The 17965-nt window shown below is 34.9% G+C and overlaps 1 protein-coding gene across 1 annotated transcript in view; it reads left to right on the forward strand.

The window, feature by feature from the left end:
- HSD17B4 (hydroxysteroid (17-beta) dehydrogenase 4) overlaps window positions 1-17965 on the forward strand; it is an 88305-nt gene that overhangs the window by 16382 nt on the left and 53958 nt on the right. Inside the window, exons 3-11 of the mRNA XM_008590509.1 lie at window positions 3870-3977; window positions 5941-6000; window positions 7208-7229; window positions 7329-7375; window positions 9162-9246; window positions 10679-10866; window positions 14100-14191; window positions 15932-15956; window positions 17624-17752. Of these exons, the coding sequence (XP_008588731.1) occupies window positions 3870-3977; window positions 5941-6000; window positions 7208-7229; window positions 7329-7375; window positions 9162-9246; window positions 10679-10866; window positions 14100-14191; window positions 15932-15956; window positions 17624-17752 (756 nt within the window). The remainder of the gene's footprint in view (window positions 1-3869; window positions 3978-5940; window positions 6001-7207; window positions 7230-7328; window positions 7376-9161; window positions 9247-10678; window positions 10867-14099; window positions 14192-15931; window positions 15957-17623; window positions 17753-17965) is intronic.

Below are 17965 nucleotides of genomic sequence, written 5' to 3' on the forward strand. Positions count from 1 at the left end.
GAATATGCTTTCTACATCTCTTCCTTTTTCTTCTCCTTTGGGTATGCCAGTTATGTAGAGGTTATATTGCTTGATGGAGTCCTATATTTGCTGTATTTCTGTTTTATTTTTGCTCCTCTGATTTGATAATTTCATATGTTCTGTCTTTGAGCTCACTGAATATTTCCTCTGTTTAAGTCTACTGTTAGAGCCTTCTATCTAGTTTTTCAGTTCAGATAATGTGTTCTTTATTTCTAGAATTTCTTTTTTTTTAAAAAGTTGATTCTATTCCTTTGTCAAGTTTCTCATTCTGCTCTTGAATTGTTTTCCAGATATTGTTTAATTTTCTTTCTGTATTTTCTCGTGACTTCCTGAACATCCTAAGAGAGTTATTCTGAATTGTCTGTCAGATGTTTCATGAATCTGCTGTTCCTCTGGGTCCATTGTTGGTGGTTCATTTGCTTTGTTGGTGTCATATTTCTCTGTACTTTCTTGATCTTTGAATCTTTCCGTTGATTCCTGGGCATTTAAGGAGACTGCTACCTTTTCTAGGTTTTATAGGTGTTCTTTTGGTGGTGAACAAATCAGAGTTTTGTTACTGGTCCGTGGTTTTGGTTAATTCCAAAACTGGGGGAACTTCCTATGGGGACCAGCACTTGAGCTCTGTAGTGATGCTAAATTGTCGCTTTGCTGCTGATTCTCTGTGGAAGGCTTTTTGTGTGGACCGGATTTTAATTGTTGGCCTTGTAATCACTTCCAGGTCTTGTGAGGTCAGATACACCTGGGCTGTGTGGAAATTTGGGTCCAAGTCTGAGTCTTTCCAGTAAACTGCCCCCCCTGCAGTTCTGTCACCCTGATCAGTCTCCATGGAGTGGGCCTGTGCTGATTGGAAGGCAGATCAGCTGTTCATGCTGCACTCCAGTGTTCTCCTGGCAGGCCAGACTGCCTTCTGTACTCCAGACGATTCCTGTGGGGTGGGCTGTGTGCAGGTCCCTTTTGATGACTCACCAGCCTTTGGGTGGTTCCTTTCTTTGGTCAGCTGTGTCCCCTCCTGTGTGGTTCTGGGAACCCTGTCAGTGTTCTCGCTGGCCTGGTAGCTGGTATGGTGTACTCCGAGGCCCTCTTCTCCCCTGCAGACTCCAGGCAACTTCATGCAAATGGCTCAGCTGTGGCTTTTGCTGGCTACTGTTCTGTGTGTTTTAGCTTCCTACCTCTCACAGGGTGGGCCCTGAAGCTGCTGGTGCTTGAAACAGTTGAAGCAGTTTCTTCTTCCTCTCAATGCTGTTTTTTTTTTTTTTTTTGTCTTTTGTCTTTTTTCGTGTCTGGTCTCAATGCTGTTTCTCCCTCATAAACTCTGAGGGTTTCTCCTTTCTTATCCTGAGCTCTAGAATTCCCAGGTTGGCAATCTTTTGCTTTTTAATAGTTGTAAATTGGTTAATTGCAGAGGAGAGTGACACTGGGGACCATCTGTTCTGCCATTTTGATGACATCACAATCTTGGTATTTTTTAGCCAGTAGTTTTCTGTTATTTGAATAATTGTATGAACATGAACAGTTAATACAAATTCAGTCTTTTGAGAGTGTTATCACTTTTTTCATCTCTTGAGGGTTGATGTAAGCCTTTTCACATTATTTTGTGTCTTTGCAGCATTTTTTAATTTTAGTAAGACTGATACTATTACATTGTTAGAAAAAAATATATCCCAGTCCACATTTTGAAAAACTCATTTCCTTTTAAAAAAGAAAAAAAGTTAAGTGAAAACACATTTGCTCTACCTTATTTTAAGAGTGGCCAAGCATTGTCTTTTTCCTCTGTATCTTCCCTTTACTTCCTTAACCACCCAATTCCACTTTCAACCCTCACCCTAGTCCAACAAAAGAGTCATTATTTTTTAAAAATAGTATTTGTAATCATCATCTTTTATTTATTTATTTACTTATTTATTTTTTGTCCTTTTTGAGACCAGCTGCACTGCACTCAGCCAGTGAGCGCTGTGAGCGCACCGGTCAACCCTCCCTGTGCTCCCAGCGCTGCACTCTCCCGAGTGCGCCACGGGCTCGGCCTCATTATCTTTTAAATAATGCTTCTTGTTCATTAATTATTTTGTTAAGAATACTGTTGCTACTATTTTTATTTTTAACATTTTAACTCATATACAAATCTCACCAAATTTTAATATGGATTATGAAAAAAATAATACAGTACATTTTATTCTTTAGGGATTTAAGATTAGAACTCTAGTGTACAAGGAGGTTTTTTGAACAGAGACCCTCTATTTTCCTTTGGAAAAGAAGATTATAGCAAATTGTTTTGGTTTATTTGTTAGAGCATATTACTGAGAATTTATCTGATTGATTGTCTCTTGATTTTTTTTAAACATTAGGGATCTTGGGAATATAATAGTAAAGCAGCTAATGTGTGAGACATTTGCTGTTTCTCAATGTGATTATAGTTCTTTATTTAGTCTTTGAAGGAGTTTTAGGATTTTTAGTTTCTTCAAGTGTTATATTTAATTAGTTGTTAATATATAACCATTTCACCATATTTCTTTTGCTGTGGGATTTTTTAAATTTAGATGTAGGCTTTACATGATATCCAAAGCATATATATGTATATGTTAGAGTTTTGAAGTCCTGGCAAAAATATAATGGGTGTTTGTATGGTTTTGTCTTATGCCATCTTTGGGTTACTTATGAGTCTCTCTGTAATCTTTGAAGCATAAATGGCTCTTCTAACCTTCTCTATTACTGTAGACTGTTTGTGTCTTTGCTCTATAGTTTATTTTAAAACAAAAAACTTCATGCTGCTAGAGTTTAAGGTTTAAGATGTCAAGAAATCATATATTTGGACATTTAATTTCAGCCCTGTTAATGATTAATCCATGCCTTAAACATTGTATGTTTAATCTTTCTGTTCTTTATTTTTTAATTTTATTGTGGTAAGAACACTTAACGTGAGATCTACTCTCTTAAATTTTTAAGTACACAATACAGTAATGTTACAAGCCCTGTGTTGTACAGCAGAATTCTAGAACTTACTGATCTTGCATAATTGAATACTTGATTCCCATTGGTTAGCAACTCCCCATTTCCAGCCTCTCCCCAGTCCCTGGCAGCCACCATTCTTTTCTCTGATTCTATGAGTTTGACTGTTTTAGATACCTCATATAAGTAGAATCATGCAGTATTTCTCCTGTGACTGACTTATTTCACTTAGCATAATGTCTTCAGGGTTCATCCATGTTATCACATATTGCAGAATTTTCTTTTTAAAAAAAATGCTGAATAATAATCCATTACATGTATATACCACATTTTCTTTCTTTATTCATTCGTCAGTGGACATTTGGGTTGTTTTCACATGTTGGCTATTGTGAATAGTGTTGTAGTAAACATTGGAATGAAGATATCTGATATTTGAAGACAGTTTCAATTCTTTTTGTTTTGATTTCAATTGTTTTTGATAAATACCCAGAAGTGGAATTGCTGTGTCATGGGATAGTTTTATTTTTAGTTTTTTCAAGAATCTTCATACTGTTTTCCTGTGTACTTAAAGTGATTTTTACATTTTTTTCTTTTCTTTCTTTTTTTTGCTAAAAAATGGGTTGAATCATGTTCTTTTCAAAGGATAAAAAGCATTGCAAAGTTAAAAATTCTTGATATGAACATGTGTTTAAGTATTTTTGCTGTTTTTAAAAATATCTACATGGAAAAACAAAGAGGCATGTTTTGAAAATACTTATTTTATGGTGTGTTTAATAAGATGGGAGTAGGGTAGAAGGGAATTGGGCAGATGACTGAAGAAATACACTACTAATTAGAATTTTCTTTCCAACTTATACTTTGGAGGTCTAGAAATTAATTATTCTTTGCTTGTTTTTGCATTGCAGTGAATGATTTAGGAGGGGACTTCAGGGGATATGGTAAAGGCTCCTTAGCTGCTGATAAGGTTGTTGAAGAAATAAGAAGGAAAGGTGGAAAAGCAGTGGCCAGCTATGGTATGGTATTTGAGAGAACTATACTGTTTCTTTTATTTTCCTTCAACTTATGCTATTGCCCATGTTAATAATCTGTTAGTAAATATCTCAGCATTCTAGTGTAATTATGAAATTAGATTTTATCTGAGTTGGCCAAAGCTCTTTGGCTACCTATTTTATATAATATGTAAGATTTTTTAAAACTTTTGATGTAGATTATTTCACATGATTCTAACCTTTGTTCTGATGTTTATCTAATATTTTTATTAATGAGTACATGATATAACGAGTAAATTATTACAGATATGGATATGTTCTTATTCTTAAAAGACCTGTTTTAGTTAGAAGGTAATACATTTCCACAGAATGATATTAAATTCTTTTAAAAATTGTTTTAAAAAAATTCTTAAAATAATATAGTGTAAGAAGTGAAATGCCCCTTTTCTGTATCCAGCCTTCATATTCCGTTTTGCAGAAGTAGTCACTGCTATATGTAACTTTTTTATCTTTGTAAAAACTTGAGTCAAAGTTAGGCATTAAATAAAGGCATGAGAAAAAAACAGCAAATGCAACTTTTACATCTGATGGGTTGATCCTCATAGTATTTGTAAGGAGCCTTGTTGAGTAGATATACTTTACGATGCTAGTGCTTACTGATTTTTCTGCAAACTAGATTGGTTTTATGGGCTGAGGATAAAATTTGAGTGACTTTATTTTGAAATTTTAGGGGAAAGGAAATAGGATATGGTTTGTTTTAAGTTTTTGAGGGAATAATGAGAGAGACATTTTAGTATTTTTTTTCTACATTGGACATCTAACAAAAATGTTTTCAACTTTTTTTTTTTAAACTCTAGAGCTTTAAAAACCTATCTTATAAAGATAAAAATTCCAAACTCCTCTCCCCGCCGAGTTCTGATATGCAATCTGTATCAGTCAGGCTTTAGTCAGGAAAACATAAGCCCCTCAAGGTTTTCCAAGTGTGAAGGGTAGGGAATTAGAGGCTCACACAACTGTTGGGAGGTCTGGGCAAGTGAAGGTCAGGGAAACTTTTGGTGACCAGCTCAGCCTGCAGCGGGTGATTCTCAAAAGCTCACTTACATGTGCTGTCAATCTTAACATCTGTAGTCTGCTCACAATATTGCCTGCATCTGCAGCCTTCTCCTACTTTTTTACCTTCTAGGTGAATATCTTTTATTGGCAGATGTAACTCAGGGCTACATGGGTCCCAGGTAAGGGACTGACTGTATCTCTTGGCTTCTGACCTGTGATTAAAGAGAATACAGAAGAGGCAGCAATGTTGAGTTGACAACAGTCCGTTTGACACACCACTGTGCAGATGTTAGCTCTTCTCTGGGCTGGTTAGCAGAAAATAATAAAACCATAAGATTTTATTGAGCTTTCTTTTTGTAGTTAGTATTGCAAAAACAGGTTTGTTTTCCATATATAGTTATATAGCATTAACCGTGCTTTTTCAAATTAAATGTGTACCTTCCTGTCTCTCAAATTCTTATTTGCATCCTTAAGGGGAAGTGCCTACGTGGCTATTTAAAATTAAATATAAATTAAATAAAATAAAAATTTTAATTTTTCTGTGACACTAGCCACATTTTGAGCATTCCATAGCCATGTGCAGCTATGTGGCTACCATATTGGATAATGCAGAAATAGAAGATTTCCATCTTCACAAGATGTTGCATTGGACAGTGCTGTTTTAGATAGTATTTGCCAAATATTTCTCATTCATCTTCTCACCTCTCCCTTTTTTTTTTTTTTTTTTTGTATGTTAAAGAATTGTCTATGGGCTAAATTTTTTTGTAGTATTAGACCATCCATATTATGTTGTGTCTGTGATATAAATGTATTGTTTTGGAAATATTCTGTTGGGTAAATAGTATCCATCCACCATGTGCTCTGATCCATAGAATTTAGAAGTCATTTGTGAGGGAGATTGCTGAAGTTTTGTACTAATATCCCTTTCCCTTAGATTCAGTGGAAGCAGGAGAGAAGATTGTGAAGACAGCATTGGATGCTTTTGGAAAAATAGGTGATATTTCTTTGCCTTTATGGTTCTAACAGAGCAGCTTCTACCTTCCTCATAAAATATTTTTGAATTTACTTTTGTTTATTAGACACATCTCACTTTCTTGATAATCAAATTTTAGATTTGTTTTCTAAGTTAATTATTTTACATACCCTGCCTTGTTCCATAAACAGCTTGATGTGACAATTTTATTGATATATGTTTTGAGTTTATTGTTTTTTGTACCTTAAGTACTTTAAAAACCTTGTACACATTTGCTCAGTTCCCTTTTTATAATAACTCAATTAAACCCCAAATATGTTTGTAAGAAAAATGTCAGTATTTTGGCAATAGAGGACTCAGTGGATTCTTTTGTATAATTATAATGATTTGGATAGAAATGATTCAATATCTTTCAGTTAATTAAGGTATCATAAATATCTTCATTTTTAGGAAGCCCTTTACATATATTGTTTAGTCCATGTTTCTCTAGATAATCTTCCCACTTAAAACTCATGCACTCTTAATTAAAGGTTACTGAATTACTAGAGGGAAGCATTACTGCAGATAAGCCCAACATGTTTACAATCTGAAAAACTTTACCTTTTGTAAATCGAATGTGCTCCCTCCTTTTTTATTTGGTCTAGTGTATTTATTTTTCTAGTTATGTTAGGTTGAACTCATAAGAGCCATATTCGCATATCATCTGACAGAGGAATAGAGACCACAAAGGAGTGAAGTCATAGGGTGAGGCAACAAGATGATGGTTTAACCTTAAAAAATAATTACTGTCTTTGTATCTTCATGCATAGAGAATGCAATTATGTGTCAAATTTCTAACTTTTTTTTGGGGGGGGGGGCTTTTGACTTTTGAGTGGCAAGGAACAAATCTACTAACCTTTTAACCTTCCAAGTGGATTTTGAGGTTAAAGTGAAGGATGACTTATATTCTGAATCCTCAGAATTTAAGTGTCGTGCCACAGCTAGTTCTATAGATAAGCTGATAGTATTTAAGTTGAAGGTAGAGGTGGGAAAATGTAAATATCCTCATATAAGTTTAAGAGGAAGATGCTGATATAATGTAATACTTGTGTTTTTGTGAATGAGTTTTTTTGCCATAGGTATAAAATTTTGTTTTGATAACCAGTTTTGAAAGAAATATGAGTTGTAAGCAAATGCACATTAATATGCTTGCTTTTATATTTGTGACTTGGATTTTTTTATATTGTAGATGTTGTGGTCAACAATGCTGGGTGAGTATTTTTTCATTTTTAGTGAATGAGCATACAGTTATTTTTTAAGTGTATACTACCCCCCCCCGCTCCTTACCCTATGTAATATCAATTTTTTAGAATTCTGAGGGACCGTTCCTTTGCTAGGATAAGTGACGAAGACTGGGGTAAGTTGTTTTTAATATGTATGTCTGTGGAATATACCTACCCACTTAGCTTTTTTAATATTTGATGAATTTATACATTTAAGGAAAATCATGCTTCTACCTACTTTTGTTTCTGCTAATATAAATGATGAATAAGCTCTGTACTGCAAATGATCAATAATTGGAAGTAGCCTATTTTTTTTTCAACATTTGATGAATTAAGAAAATGTTAAGTCTTTTGGCAGAAGTTATCTAAAAGGATTTTGTTTCTTTCAATTCGTTTCCCCCTTTTTCTCAAGTGGTTGTCAGCATTTTCTAGCAGTATAATCTCTTTCTTTCTTTTTTGTTTTTTTGTGACGGGTAAGAGGATCGTAATCCTTGGCTTGGTGTTGCCTGCACTGCGCTCAGCCGGTGAGCGTACTGGCCATCCCTATATAAGATCCGAACCTGCGGCCTCAGCGCTCCTAGCGCCGCACTCTCCTGAATGAGCCACGGGGTCGGCCCAGTATAAACTCTTTCCAACAGCCTTTAACATTCTTATCTAGCTGTGTGATTCTTTTTTCAACAGCAGGAGTAGGATATGGAAGGGAGTGTAGGGCACTAAAAATGATGGAAATATGTGAGTAGGAAAGGACAAAACCTGGATGTAATTTCGAAGCTTCTAATAAATAGGAAAGATTTTGTGTTTCTTTGCCATGTTGGAAAGATCGAGTTTAGATAATGAACAAATCACAGTTATGAATTATTTTTTTTCTTTTGCTCTTCTTTGCCCTTACTTTCATTGACCATCAGAACTAAAACAACCAACCAACCAACCAGTGGTGGTTTTGGCTGTGACAGCGGCAGGCACGGCAACTCAGGTGCAACAATTGTTTCATAGTTTATAAAGTGTGCTTCTGGAGAATATTGCCAGAAGTTCTTTTGAAAGAAGAAAAATATCTTTGTGATTTAGAATTAAGCAAAGAAGAGTTTTTAGTTTCCACTGCACTTGTCACAACTGCGGTAAAATCTTTTTTCTCCCGAAAAAGATAAGATTTGCTGGCAGAAGGGGCTTATGTTGGTGCTTTTCTCAGAGCTGTGATGGGACTGGGCTATTTTCTTTTCTGATTCCATCCTACCAATTCTACCATCCTGACTACACTTTCTGTTTTAAGTTCTTCTTCTCACTCTTACATTCTTTTCAAATACACATGAAAACATTTGTTGAAGCCACAGACTGAAGCAAAAATAAGTAAGAATGATTAAAAAACTCGACAGAAGAATCAAATTAAATCTAGATTTGTATATCTAAACAACATTTCCTAAATGGTCTGTTCATTAGATTGAAACCTCTGAGAACAGGCTTCTCTCTCTCTCTCTAACTCATTTGCAAACGTGGTAAAAGTAGGGATATAGTGAGTATTTTAAAAATATTTCTTAATGATGAACTGTGTGGTTTATGATTATGCTTTAACTAATATTGGTGTTGAGTGCCAATTATATATGTAAAATTTTTGAATATTTATATTAGCAAATTTTTATATAAAGTAGGCATAAATTAAAGATGGCATTGTATTTAGATGTGTACAGAGATTATAATAATTTTGTAAATTATAGGGAAAACTGTAAGTCTGGGTGTGAGCTATTGATTGGTAGCATAGTAGGAACAAAAGCAAAATACTCAGAAGAGGGTGTGACAATAGGTGATTTTGAATGCTAGGTATAAAATAAACATCTTTGTATAAGTAAACCATTGCTTATGTTTGTTCTGAGACATGCCTATGTAATTTTTGACAAAATATATAATAAAAATAATTTCTTGTTTTAGATATAATCCATAGAGTTCACTTGCGGGGCTCATTCCAAGTGACCCGAGCAGCATGGGATCACATGAAGAAACAGAATTATGGAAGGTACAGAGGCATGTGGCTGTCACGGGAGATTGATGATGTGTGTGGTTTCTTGTATACAGGGAAGGATTATACAAAGTGTTAATGAAATGATAGCTTGATGTTGAGGAAAATATCTTAAGATATGTGCAGCCTTTTAAAATGTAGTTTTGGCACATACCCTCTCATTAAACTGGTATCATTTTGTCACAGAGTTGCTGGCAGGACAGTTTATGTATTTCTCACCTCCTACGTTTCACTAATGAATTTCCTGTTGTTCGCTGGCATTTTAGAAGGTAGTACAGGGCCGAGCCCATGGCGCACTCGGGAGAGTGCGGCGCTGGGAGTGCAGCAGCGTTCCTGCCGCGGGTTCAGATCCTATATAGGGATGGCCGGTGCGCTCACTGGCTGAGCGCGGTGCAGCCAGTCTCAAAAAGGACAAAAAAAGGGCCGAGCCTGTGGCGCACTTGGGAGAGTGTGGCGCCGGGAGCGCAGCAGCGCTCCCGCCACGGGTTCAGATTCTCTATAGGGATGACCGGTGAGCTCACAGCGCTCACTGGCTGATTGCGGTGCGGCCGGTCTCAAAAAGGACAAAAAAAAAAAAAAAAAAAAAAAAAAAGAAGGTAGTACAAACATTGAGGATACAGCTGTACCTTATTCTCTAGCCAAAATGTCATTTTGTGTGTCCAGTCACCAATTACGGAGAGATGAGTGGCTATTTTGTGCTAGCTGGCTGGTCAGACATGAGTTAGTCTTTACTGGTTAGGGACTGTAGGACTTCTCATGATTGCTGCTATGTGAGTAACTCAGAATGTGGCAGTGCGAGTACACTTACTCATACACTCCGTTGCACTCTAGTCTCAAAGTCATTCCTGTTAACTTAGCGTTCATACACAGCTACTAGAAGCAAATTGTCTCTGATGCCTGTTGTTTTTGGAAATTTTTAGTTTATCCTGATCCTGGTGGTTTCTGAAAATAAATGATATGATTTGTTTTACTTGGTCTAAGTAGAGTGAGTGAGGTTGGGTCAGATTATGAGATAACATTGTTTTAATGAGACATTTAATATTATCCAGAAAGGGAGAGGGGCAAAGTGATGAAGACTGAAGAATTAGAACTGCTTTATCTAGTATTTCTTGCTAAAATTTTGACGTATACATTGCCAGTTTATTTAATGTTTGTAAATATTTATTGTTGTTTTTGATAGCTAATGAATGTACATTCTTACACTTAAATTCATTTGGTTTTGACTAGGGGTTCTTTTTAAAAGTTGAATTTTGAGAGATTACTTTTATTATATTAGTGTTATTTTAGATAAATGAATCATGACTGTAAGAAGCCAATGACAGTGTACAGAGTTGCTTTTGACAGGCACAGTAGTACCAGAACAGGATTAGAGTTGCAACATTATCAAAACATAGAAACGATGACATTGAGAGATTGATTTTCGTTTTAGGATCATTATGACTTCATCAGCTTCAGGAATATATGGCAACTTTGGTCAGGCAAATTATTGTGCCGCAAAGCTGGGTCTTCTGGGTCTTGCAAATACTCTTGCAATTGAAGGAAGGAAAAGCAACATTCATTGTAACACTATTGCCCCTACTGCTGGGTCACGGCTGACTGAGACTGTTATGCCTGAAGGTAAGTAAGCTTAGATTTTTGAGTTCTGTTACCCACAAATCTGTGAGGAGTGAGCTTTGCAAAAGCATTTACTTTTTTGAATACTTAAAAAAATTATTTTCTTTCCAATTTCAAAGCCATTTTGTATAATTTATGTTCATTGTGGAAGGTTTAGAAAAGGACAAAGGAAAAAATAAAAAGTGACTTAATTTTACCACACCACAGTGAACTTTTTTTTTTCTTTGCATAGACATAATGTTTTTATAGAATGGGGTAATAACATTATTACTGTTTTATAGTAACTATTATTTAAAAAAGTAGTAGATTTGTTTTTCAGGGCAGTTTTAGGTTTATAGGAAAATTAGGCAGTTAGTACATAATTCCCATATACTCCCCTTCCCACTCAGTTTCCCCTATTACTAACATCTTGCATTAGTGTGGTATATTTATTACAACTGATGAACTAGTATTAATCCATTATTGTTAACTAAAGTTCATAGTTTACACCAGGATTCACTTTATTTTTTTTTGCTGCTGGCTGGTGCATGGATCCAAATCCCATTCTTTGTGTTGTGCAGTTAATTGGGTTTTCACAAGTGCATAATGTTATGTATTCATTGTTACAGTATCATTCCAAAATAGTTTCACTGCCCTAAAAGTCCCCTTTACTTTGCCTATTCAATCCTGGGGGGATTGAAGCTCATTTCTTTTTATCATTCAGTAATATTCCGTTGTAGGGATATACCACAATTCTTTTATTCATTTACTTATTGAGGGACATCGTGGTTGCTTCCAGTTTTTAGCAATTATGAATAAAGCTGCTATAAACATTCATGTGCAGGTTTTTGTTTGGACATAAGTTTTCAGCTAATTTGGGTAAATACCAAGGAGTGTGATTGCTGGATAGTATAGTAAGACTAGGCTTAGCTTTGTAAGAAATTGTCAAACTTTATCATTTTGCATTCCCAATGAGTGAGAGTTCTTGTTGCTCCGCTCCTTGTCAGCATTTGTTGTTGTCAGCCTTTTGGATTTGTAGTGTATAGTGGTATCTCATTGTTGCTTTAATTCACAATTCCCAAATGACATACGGTGTTGAGCATTTCTTCCTATGCTTATTTGCCATTTATTTATATTCTTTGGTGAGGTATCTATTCAGATCTTTTCCCCATTTTTTAACTGTGTTTGTTTTCTTGTGTTTTAGGGCTTCTTTGTATATTTTGGAAACAAGTCCTTTATCAGATATGTGTTTTTCAAATATTTTTTCCTGGTCTGCGGCCTTTTTATTCTCTTAATTTCCTTTACTTTTGAAGTATAATTTCACTGGGGACAGAATTCTAGGTTAGCTTCAACACTTCAAATGTTTCACTTCTTGATTACATGGTTTCTGAGGTGAAGTATGACATAATGCTTCTCCTGTGCCTATATAAGTAAGATGTTTTCTTTCTCTGGTTTCTTCCAAGATTTTCTCCATGTCTTTGCTTTTCTGCAGTTTGAATACGATATGCTTATGTGGAGATTTTTAGTATTTATACTGCTTGGTGTTCTCTGAGCTTCCTAGATCTATGGTTTGCTGTTACTACTTTTGGAAAATTCTCGGCTATCATTACTTCAAATACTTCTCTTGCTTCTTTCTCCTTTTCTTCTCCTGGGATTTCCATTGCACATATGTTATATCTTTTGTTAATTGTCCCACAGTTCTTATATCTTCCATTTTTTTCATTCTTTTTTTCTCTTTTCATTTCAGTTTGAAAAGTTTCTATTAGCATATCTTCAGGCTCACTGATTCTTTCTTTATATTCTTACAGTGGTTTTAATTTCTAGCATTTTCTTTTGGTTCACTCTTAGAGTTTCCCTCTCTTTCCTTACAGTACCCATCTATTCTTGTGTGTGGTCTACTTTTAACACCAGAACCCTTCGAGCATATAAATCATAGTTATTTTAAATTCCCAGTCTGATAATTCCCAAATCTCCCAAAAATATTTTCTTATAATATTAGTGATAATATAAGAAATAAGGTACAAAGCAGAAATATTTTTCCTATGTGGCTTTTTTTTTTCTTTTTCCTCAACAGATATTTGGTTGGGTTTTATAGATATGTTTATTTTATATTAAGTATGAAGTTAGTCAAGTCAAAATATAAATATCTTTAACATTCAGTTTTGCCAATTGATTTATGGGAAATTAGAGGAATGAATGTTATGTATTGGGATGAATGGTATATAGATTAAGAATTTGTTGCATTGTGTAATTTGAGATGGTTAGAGTCTACCTTTTGTTTTTGCCTCATGGATATAATGGAGAATTGAGAACAGTGTGCCATTGGATTGCTTGCATACTTGAGAGCATTTAGAGGGTATAAAGTGAAAATTTTTGGAGCTTCTCTTTAATTTACAGGGACTATAAATGCCACCTTTGTTTCTTTAGCATATTAATATAAAATTATATTTTGTCATTTCATAATTAAATTTTTGCATTTATTTGATCCTTTAGATAAGACTATAAGGTATTTAAGGTATTATAAGATATATAAGGTATTATAAAATAGAAACTATCTCATTTGAGCCTTAGAATGACTTGGTGGAATAGGCAGGGAAAATATTTTAATTACCAGATTAGTGATGAAGACACAGATCCAGGGGCGTTGAGTGCTGTGTTCAGTTCCCAAGTTGCCTACGTGGCAGGACCAACACTAAAATCCATGTGTTCATACTCCTGGTATGATACCTTTCTGCTCTACAAAGCTGCTCAAAGTATGCAATGGAAAAATGGTTTCTAGTCTTTGTTACTCATCAGTGATAGTTACAAGTTCTATTTTAATCATTATCTGCCATTACAATTGTCAAGGCTATTTTATAGTTTTCTAGATTCTTGTTAAATAGCTGGGAAGTAAAATAGTTTTGGGAATGAATGGTACCCAAATATCTTATCTTATATACAGTTTTGCTCACCAGTCTTTACCTAGGCAGCTCTAATTTTTCTCCTCTAGAATAGTATGTTACCCATCTTGGAAAGTTATGTTCGATGCCTACAATTTTAGAAGCTTGAGAGTACTTCAGGAATGTCTTCATTGTGATGAAAAAGTTCTTCTAAAAGCCACTAATGTTATACTAGTTATATGTATATAATTTTGTTCTTATAAGAAAGGCATTTTCAGAAAGTAAGGTTATTGATTAAGTAAGTATATATTCTTGTTTATAAACTTTCTTTTTAAAAAAATTTTTTTTAAATTTTTTAATTTTTTTTATTTATTGCAGATATTCTGGAAGCCCTGAAGCCAGAATATGTGGCACCTCTGGTCCTTTGGCTTTGCCATGAGAGTTGTGAGGAAAATGGCAGCTTGTTTGAGGTATTCTCCACCTTCCTGTTTTCTCCTGAAGTGATGGTTGTGTAATTAAATATAAAGAATGATTTGAAAATTAGTATTTTCCAATTGCTTACATTTGTAAAAAATCTGTACTAGTTGACATCACTTGTATATTTTTTAATATTATGTATGTGCTGTAGTTAAGGGACAAGTGTTGTTGACTAATGTTCTTTTTGAAAAAGTAACACAACTTCATAAATTCTGTTTTTCCTTAATTCTTGATTTCTAATATACTTACAAATGAAAATGTGGCTGGTTTGATGTGTTTAGTCAAATATAGAAAGCCTCCTTGATTTAAGAAGCTGAATGATGAAGTGGAAGGATGGAGTTTAGGGTTTAGGGCCAACCAGATCAGGCTTTAAGTTCTTGTCTGGTAATCACTGGCTTGCTGGGGTATTGTATAAATCAACCTTCCTGAGCTCTAGTTTTCTTGGGGTTTGTTGTGATAACTGCAAATCATGTTTCAAACTCTTAGCATTTGGCCTAGTACATAGCAGTCGCCACCCCACCCACCCCTAATTTTAAGTATCTGTATAGCAGGCAATTACTCTGGGTTTATTAGATCAATAAATACAACTTATTTATCTTAACTTTAAAAATAAACTTCCTATTTTTTCTTTAAAGAAAAGCTTTAAATGTTTACTGTAAAAGTAAAAATCACCCATATTCCCATCATTTAGTGAGATCCATTGTTCATTCCATGGTAAAAGTCCTTTTAGACCTTTCTAAGCCAATTTATATATTTTTGATTATGCATTTGAATTTGATCTTTTTTCTTTTCTAGCCTGAACTGCAATATATTAACATCCCCCCACTCCCCGTCCCCCTGAGTTTTATTCTCTGTGGGAATAATGAACCTGTTGTATGTGGAATATTATTTTTGGTAGCAATAGAACCTGGCTCAGTCTGAAGTGAATGACATATTGGCCTGTTTCATCTGAATAACAAGCTGATAAGTAAATTAAGAACAAACAAACAAAAAAAGCCCACACATGTCTAAGCAGAGATATGTGCCTCCACCTTTCTAATCACAGCCATTGAGTGTGAATTGTGGAATATCAGAGGTGGAAAGAATTTTACAACCCTGGTTTTACAGAAAAGGAAAACTTAGTAATATCAGGTCATCTGGAGTTTAAAATTTGGCCTGCCTCTCTTTTATGTCACTAAGGAATTTTAAAAAATTATTTATCTTTTACAGTTGTATTTATCATTAATTTTGTGAACAAAAATAATACATGCTCTTCGTGAAAATTTCAGATATATAGAAAAGGATGCAGAAGAAAAATAAAAATCACCCACATTATCACTATGCAGAGAGAATTACTATTAATATTTTTATTATCCAGTTAGCTCAGTTGGTTAGAGTGTAGTGTTATAACACCAATGTCAAGGGTTCGGATCTCTGTACTGGCCAACTACCAAAAAAAAACCCCCAAAACATTTGAAGAACGGTGTCAAACCTTGATCTCTGATGTCAGTCATTCTTTTCTATTACATACATTTCTATTACATTGTGCTGCTTTATGTTTCTGGTTTGATAACATGAACAATGCACAGTCATGGGGGCCAATGGACTTTTGTAGAACTGTATTATTTTTATTGATTGTCATCTAGCATTCTAATAATCCTAGTAAGATAGCTGCCTTTTTCTTTTTTAATTTTAAGAATTCTATGAGTGATTTCACATTAAATGGTATAATGTTTTTCCCTTCCTTTTGGTAGGTTGGAGCAGGATGGATTGGAAAATGTGAGTCTCTCTTGGTTTTTGGTTTTCCATAGACTGATTACGTATCTTTAAACCTGCATATCTAATTTAAGCTGGGTAAGGATCTTGTCAGGTGCCTAATCACTGGATCTAGTGCACACATATATTTGAACTTAAACATTGTTATAGCAACAGGTATTCTAAAACATGGAAGTTGTCCTGCAGGCCTGTGGCACTTCCAGAAACCCACCTATTCTTCCTGTGTGCAGTCTTTATTCAGAACTTATCCTGTCTTATTCAGAATTGACTAGTCCTTTAGACAGCATAGTCTCTCTTTATATTGATATTTATCCTCCCACATCTCTAGCATCCCACATGCTTGTTCTTGCTGTTTCAGCAAAGAAGTTAGTGGGTGGGAGGGCTGTTTTTGAAAAGATGGGAAGAGCCTATTCTAGATGGTACATCAGGCAAATTCTCCAATTCTCTCATGTAATTCTTTTCTTCCTTGGAGCATGAGCTATCAGGAGGAGAGAGTGAGGAATCATACTGGACAACTTTCTGGGAAGAAATTGCAACTGATCTATGGGAATTATTTTCCTTCAGCCCAACAGTGAATTTTTTTTGGCATCAACCCTCTCCTACACCATCTCTTAAACCTTGTGCACTCTAAATTTGATAATTGCTGTATGGCATTTTAAAATATTGTGAAAATTCTGCTGTCTCAACTTATTTTCAGTTGGCTGCTGGTATCAAAATTAATCACACAATTAATTGAATTATTTAAAAGGTTGCTATTACTGGAGGGCACTGTTGCAACATATTGTAGAGTATCAATATTTTTAGCATTAGTGACTGTTCTCTGCAGTCGTTAAAGTGATTTGTATTCCTCAAGCATTTCTGAGTGTCACATGACATCCATTTAAGAAAGGAAGACCAACTGTTGCAATAAAAGCTGCATCTGGCACTTTATCAATAGGGAAGCTCTAAAAGCAGGCATTTCTGTCATTCCCTTAGACAAATCTTTAATTCAGCAATCATCAAAGTCTGACCGTTGTGTTTAAATAAGGTTAACTAGTAGTTATCTATTACTTTGGGTTTTTAAAAGGAAAACAGTATTAAAATTCTCCTCGTGGAGCTTATGCAGAGGTAATGATTTCTGTGAATCTGTATATTCTAGTTGAGTACTTGTGGAAGTGGAGGAAGAGCAAAGGGAGAATAAGGGAGAATTATTCGGAGCTGCCTAATATACTAATATTTTGTTAACTGGAGTCTTTGACCTATTATCACCACTAGTGCTCAGTTTGCTACTTATCTCTATTCTGTTATCTTCATTTTATAAACATGGAGAGTGAAGTATTGAGTGATCTGTGGTCTTGAGATCAGTCTTTTTGTGTGATTAGTATATAATTTAGATTTTTCAGGTGCAGCATAACGTTCTACTTTTAATAGTGTCTGGCATAGTCAGAGAAGAAGTTTTTCCCTTCAGCTTCAAAAAGTTTTAAAAAATACTTGACATTATCCTGATAGGTTTGTTGGGAAAAATGCATTTTAAGGATTGTACAGTAAATCTCTTTAGAAGTTAGAATTTTTTTTCTGAATTTTCTTTTTCTTGAAGTTAAAAAAAAACTTTAAGGAGCTCCTGTGCATCTTACTTTCTGTCTCCCTCTTAAACTGTGTACTCAGTATCTTAGTTTTATTTCTATAACCAGTACGCTGGGAGAGGACCCTTGGAGCTATTGTAAGACAGAGGGATCAGCCAATGACTCCGGAGGCAGTGAAGGCTAACTGGAAGAAGATCTGTGACTTTGACAATGCCAGCAAGCCTCAGAGTATCCAAGGTAAGGAGAGTCCCCAGTCTGTTTACCCTGCTTGGGGATCCAGAAGCCACAAGCATTCTTTTGTCCTGTGAATTTGTCTTCTGTCTTAACTGTGGTGACTTAGATATTGGAAACATCTGTAGCATAATTCTGCTCTGTTAGGTATTAGAACTCTTCGCATTTGAGATATTTAAGTACTCCCACTGTCAGTTTTTCAGTTTTTTATAATTCTGG

Source organism: Galeopterus variegatus, unplaced genomic scaffold (assembly GCF_000696425.1).
Source record: "Galeopterus variegatus unplaced genomic scaffold, G_variegatus-3.0.2 Scaffold6169, whole genome shotgun sequence".
Taxonomy (NCBI): domain Eukaryota; kingdom Metazoa; phylum Chordata; class Mammalia; order Dermoptera; family Cynocephalidae; genus Galeopterus; species Galeopterus variegatus.